The sequence below is a fragment of the Salpingoeca rosetta genome, assembly GCF_000188695.1.
Source record: "Salpingoeca rosetta unplaced genomic scaffold supercont1.31, whole genome shotgun sequence".
In the NCBI taxonomy this organism is placed as follows: Eukaryota; class Choanoflagellata; order Craspedida; family Salpingoecidae; genus Salpingoeca; species Salpingoeca rosetta.
The window spans coordinates 392,050-398,159 of record NW_004754903.1 but is presented as its reverse complement, the minus strand read 5'-3'; the positions used below and the strand labels follow the sequence as shown (position 1 = coordinate 398,159).

General features: G+C 57.5%; 2 protein-coding genes across 2 annotated transcripts in view; one reads left to right on the top strand and one right to left on the bottom strand.

Annotated features, from left to right (window-relative positions):
• Positions 1-139: 139 nt before the first annotated feature.
• On the top strand, positions 140-5,134 carry PTSG_09747 (uncharacterized protein; the record flags this gene model as incomplete). The annotated part of the gene is made up of 4 exons (XM_004989045.1): positions 140-301; positions 563-791; positions 1,008-1,114; positions 1,391-5,134. The coding sequence occupies 4 exons, from the start codon at positions 140-142 to the stop codon at positions 5,132-5,134; spliced, it is 4,242 nt and encodes a 1,413-aa protein (XP_004989102.1).
• A 522-nt stretch (positions 5,135-5,656) lies between these two features.
• PTSG_09746 (uncharacterized protein) overlaps positions 5,657-6,110 on the bottom strand; it is a gene marked incomplete at its 3' end in the record, with an annotated part of 3,827 nt that continues 3,373 nt past the window's right edge. The window contains exons 8-9 of the mRNA XM_004989044.1: positions 5,899-6,021; positions 5,657-5,709 (exon numbers count right to left, since the gene is read on the bottom strand). Coding sequence (XP_004989101.1) covers positions 5,657-5,709; positions 5,899-6,021 — 176 coding nt within the window. The remainder of the gene's footprint in view (positions 5,710-5,898; positions 6,022-6,110) is intronic.

The window sequence follows — 6,110 nt, the reverse complement described above, 5'->3', positions numbered from 1 at the left end:
ACACACACACACACACACACACACACACACACACACACACACACACACACACACACACACACACACACACACATACACACACATACACACACACACACATACATGCAGGACACTGACGCAAGAGCAGCGCGTGCCGCGCATGAAAGATTTGATTCGGCGCCTGATTGAAGCGTTTTCGGAGCTGGATGACGTCATGATTGTGCTGCACCTGCAGACAGGCACAGACAAGCGCCCAAACGAGCCTGGCTCATGGACCCTCGCCAACCATCTTTCGCGTCTCTGCGTCCAACGCCAAAGCACGGTGAGTGAAATGTATCTGCGTGTGTGTGAAAGTGTGTGTGCGTCGGTTCTTTAATTGCACGCACGCTGCCATACTTATTCGCGTACCTCCCATTTTATGGCGACAACACGCTGTACTTCCCCCTTGTTCACCTGCCTACACACACACACACACACACACACACACACACACACACACACACACACACACACACACACACACACACCTTCACCACCCCACGTGCACCGTTCTCACAATTCCCTAACCGTAATGGTTTGGCAGACGCACAAGTACCGCCTCTTCCTCCTCATTGCCACACGCTCGCTGGTGTACGACTCTCCAATGGAGTTGGTGGAGATGGTGCGTGACGCAAGAGCACGCGGCATGCTCATGCACCTCCGCCCCCTCAATGCGGGAGCACGCAGGGCGTATCTTCGGCGCCAACTCAATGCCAACGACGCCTATCCCTTGCCACCCATGCTTGTCCAGTACTTTGACGACATGGCAGCAGGTACGCCTGCATGCGTGCATGTATCTGAGTCTACGTGTGTCCATGTGTGTGTGTGCGTGCATCTATGTGTCTGTGTCTATGTGTGTGTTGTGCGTGCGTGTTTGTATGCATGGAACCTGCTTTATTGCACCATTTATATTCCTCTTCGTGATGACAGGCTCATGTTCCACCAACTCCACGCCTCCCTCATTTCAATGTTACATTAATTGCCTGCAGGCAATCCAAAGCACATCGAGGAGCTGGTGGATCAGCTGCAGAAGTACAACGCAGTCACACTTGACTCGGACGGTCGTGTGCACATCACCCACCCTGACATCGCAACGGTGAGACCAATTTGTCGCGTGATTTTGTGTGTGTGTGTGTCTGTGTCTGTGTCTGTGGCTGTGGCTGTATCTGTGTGTGTGTCTGTGTCTGTGTGTGTGTGTGTGTGTGTGTCTGTGTCTGTGTCTGTGTGTGTGTGTGTACTCAATATCTCTCCTCTCCTCTCCTCCTCTCTTCCTTCCCCTGCTCCCCTCTCATCCATTCCTACCACACCCCCCCCCCAATCACTCACGATTCCCACATTCCACTCCTCCTCTCCCTCTCATCCCAACCACCAGATCCCGCCGCCAAAGAAGATGATGGGCTACGTGTCGTCACTCCTGGACCGGTTCCACGTGCGCCACTCCCTCGTCGTCAAGATGGCATCGACATGCGAGTACTTCACCGAAGGCATTCTGCGCCGTATCATGCCGTACCAGGAGGAAATTCCACACCTGCCCGATGTCCTTGAAGACCTGGTCGACGCGGGCGTGATCAACGCGATGCGAGGCGACGACATTCCGCACGACGTACTGACGTGGGAGCCATCCACTGTCGTCTGCTACTGCTTCGCCTCCAAGCTCTTTCAGATGCACACGCGCACGCTGCTGCTGCACTCGGAGCAGAAGAAGCTGGACAGTATCAAGCAGAAGGCTGCGCTGCTGCACGCCGCCCGCAACGTCATTCGCGTGCAGACGCAGACGCGGCAGTGGATCAAGACGCTCAGCCAGGGCAAGACTCGCAACCGCGCTGTCTCCCTCCCAAACAACGACATTGTCCGGCGTGGCTACGACACGATGCTTGCGCACCTCATTGAGAGTCACGAGGCGCAGCGCAACGGCGACCGCGCCTACTGCGATGATGATGACGATGACTTCTCCGACTACCACGACGATGACGGCGAGTGCCACCATGGGCGAGGCGACCTTAACGTCAAGCATCAGCACCAGCATCAGAACCACCACCAGCGTCAGCAGCGTCAGCAGCACGAGCGGCAGCGACGGAAGTGGCTGCACAGCCAGCGTGACAGCTACCAGCGCGGTGTCGGCGCCAACGCACATGGGGTGACTGCCAGTGGTGTCAGCAACCACGGTGGGGCACGTAGCACCACAACAGCTGGACAGAGGAAGCGTCTCCGAGCGCAACAGGGCGCCACCGCTGGCAGAATGGGCATGCGCAGTGCCTCTGGGCACTTGGAGTTGAAGCGCAGCTACCACAGCGCCATGACCCCGCTGTCATCATCGCCACAGACATCGCCTGGTCACCGTCGCCCTGGCCCTCGCAGCAACCTGCGTCTTCGCGATGGTGGGCAGAAGCGATACAGCCGTGACTTTGCCAGTGCTGATTTTGACGGCGAGGAGAAGGAAGGCGCCTTTGCCCGTCCTGCCCGCCATCGTCACCACCACCACCACCATCATCACCACCACCATCATCATGGCAACAGCCGCAGCCATCGCCGTACTTCCCCTGGCAGCACGGACGCCCACCGCAGCGTGCGTGGCACCGGTATGAAGCGCGTTGACATGAGCATGGCAGGTGGATCAAGTGCATGGAAGCAGCTGCGTGAGGGCATGGATCACGACCAGACAGCAACCGCGGCTGGCACGGCTGCGCGCCAGATGAGCCGTGGCATGAGCGCTGGCTCTGCCGCTGGCAGCTTCTACACGCATCTCGAGCAACAGCAGCAGCGCGCACAAGCAGAGGAGCGTACGCGCAGAGAGAAGGGCATGCGCTCTGATGAAATGATGCACGTTGTTGTCACGCCGCCATCGCGTGGCTGGTCGTTCTTCGATTCTGAAGAGCCACCTGCCGTTGACACGACCAACCTTGCTCCTCCGAGCGTGGAGGAGGGTGAGGGTGACTACCCAAGCTGCAGTGAAGACGACGACGAAACCAATGGTGGTGGCGAGGAGAGCACTAGTGACCCCTCGAGCGCTGCTGTCACGGTTGGAGAACAAGTGCCCACAGACACCGAGTCCAACAGCGTGCCTGCAGGCAACCGCGACACTGATGCCGACGACAGCATTGAGATGGCGCGCACGAGTGGCATCTACGAGCTTGCACGCTCCCGTCCAGGCTCCTCCCGTTCTCCGACAGCGGCAGCGGCGCGCGCGTTTGCGTCGTCGTCCATTAAAGGGCCAAGAACAGCGGCTGTCGGCGGGGGTTTGACGAAGCAGCGGCGCCGCAGCAGCCGTTATGGTCGTGCATACATACACAGCATGGATGCGGCAGGTCACGCTGCTCGTCGCCTGTCCGGAGGCAACTTCCTCTACTTTGACGACAGCAATTTCATGGGCACGGTTGGCTCGAGCGCCAGCAGCACAGCGGGCAGTGGCTGGTCGTCGCCTCACTCGCCGCGCCAGCGCCCAAGCGTGCAGCTTGGTGACGGCGTCAGTGATGGTGCTGATCACGTGGTCGCTGGTGTCAAGGCTGCAACAGATACCGATGATTCCGCCGCCCAGCACATGCACGACAGCAACAGCAACCGCCACACAAACGTTCGTCGTGGTGCTGGTGATGATGCCTGCAAGCAGGAGTCGAAGCAGTTGCGCAACCGCCGCCGTTCCAGGAGCAGCCCGGTTGTGGGCGGACCTGTCACAAGCGCCCAGGTGTCGCCCACGACACCTGTTGTTGCTGCCCCTGTTGCTGCTGGTGATGGTGGTGGTATGTCGCCAAAGGCCAGGGCATGCACCGATGCACCTCAGCCGCCATCGCCATTAAAGCCGCAAGCACCAGCGCAGCCGACACAAAGCGAGTCCACAAATGAAGAGTCGCCTTACGGCTTTGACAACGAGATGCTGGCTGTGCATGCAAAGGCTGCAAGCACAATGGCCCTCACAGCGCCGCAGGGTGGCCGTGGATGTGGTGACACCAATGATCAAGGTGAAGGCATCGAAGGTGAAGGCATTGAAGGGGCTGAGGAACCGTGCTACGATAACATGAGGCAGGAGGAGCAGGTGCAAGAGGTGGTGGTGGTGACGAATGAAGCCAAGATGGCTGGCGGTGGCGGTATCAGCACTGGCGGTGATGACTGCGAGCATGACAACAGCAATGTCACCAACGCACGCAAGCAAGAGGGCTACACCGACCACAAAAGCGACGACGACAACAACAACGACGACGACGACACCAACAACACGGGAGACAACAGCAGTGGTGGTGGCGTTCAGCGCACATCCCTTCGTACAAGCCGCAACCGCCTACGTCGCACAGGACACGTGAGCAAGAAAGAACGCTACCACGCAGCCAGGAAGCATCACAGTAGCAGGCACACTGGTGGCCATCCCCACAGAGATAAACTTGGTGATGGCGATGGCGATGGCGATGGCGATGGCGATCGTGAGTTGCACGCCACCAACACCACGGCATCACCCACAAGCGGTGCGTCGAAAGCCGCTCCAACCTCGGCTGTCACGACCAAGGACGTGGTGTCAATGCTGCTGAACGACCAAGCCATGCGTGAGCGGCGGTGCCATTCGCTGGACGGCGAGTCCCATCGCTTCCTGGAGTCTGAGCGGCGCAACAGAAGTCGACGCGCACACCTTCAACTTCATCACCAGTCGTCACGCGAGAGTGAGAGCACTGACAATGATGGACCAAACAGACAGGGCAGTGCTTGTGTTGACGTTGAAGCAAGCAGCACCCGCAACAGCAGCAGCAACAACGACAGCAACGCTGCACGTGCCAGCCAGACTCAAGCAGCATCCTCCTCCTCCTCCTCATCATCATCATCATCATCGTCGGTGTTCCATCGTGCCCAGTCCAACCAGCAGCAGCACCACCACCACCACCACCACCAGCAGCAGCAGCAGCAGCAGCAGCGCCGCGGCCCACGGCGTCCGAGTCGTGAAGCGCTGACGTCTGCAATGAGCACGCGGCTTGACGCTGCACGAACATCGCAACCACTGACGTCTATCCACGAAAGCAGCACACGTGATGGTGGTGATTGCGGTGATGCTGATGAGGGAGGGAAGAAGGGTTCGTGTGATGTTCGTGGACAGCGCGGCGCCAAGAAGGACACGTCGCACGAATTTGAAGTGTGAACATGATCTCGTGTGTGCATGTGTGTGTCTACTTGTGTGTGTGTGTGTGTGTGTGTGTGTGTGTGTGTGTGTGTGTGTGTGTGTGTGTGTGTGTTTGCATGTGTGTATGTGTGTGGTTATGTGTGCATGTGTGCATGTGTGTCTACTTGTGTGTGTTGTCGGGCGGCGTTGCTGGCTCGGCAATCACGAAGTCAACTGAGTTGAATTGCGATTGTCCTGTGCAAGAGCGTTTGTTGAACTTAAGAGCAGAAGAAGCACGGTTGGTTACTGGTGGTTTGGATTGATGCCTTTTCTTTGTTCGATTAAGAAGGCAAGAAGCAAAGGAGCCTAGTTGTTTTTGTGTGTGGCAGACACACGAACCAAAACCCTGAAGCAATAAACATGAACAAAAAAAATGAAGCCAAAAGCAACAGCCTACCAAGCAATGTGGTGTGTGTGGGAGGAGGGGGGGGGCGAGGTACAGCGAAGTGCATGTGCATGTGTGTGTTTGTGTGTGTGTATCTGTGTATGTGTGAGTGTGTGTCAGGATGCTGCGATGAGCTGTTGAATGGACACGAAGACGCCAGCCACAGATCCTGTGTTCGTGTGTGGATGTGTGTATGCGAAGGTGAAACGTGAGAACAGAATCCGAAAAGCCGTGAGGAACGCTTCCAGTTGAAAACACACACACACACACACACACACACACACACACACACACACACACACACACACACACACACACACACACACACAGACAGAGCACAGCACAACACAGCGCGTACCGACGATGCCGAAGATGACGATGAAGAGATCAACTGCGAGGTGCGACCAGGGCAGCGGGCGAAGCGCAAACATGTGCATCAGTGCCGGCAGCGTAAGCGCCAACATCCCGCACCCGAGCGACCCTGATGTGTGTGTGTGCGTGAATGTGTGTGTGTGTGTGTGTGTGTGTGTGTGTGTGTGTGTGTGTGTGTGTGTGTGTGTGTGTGTGTGT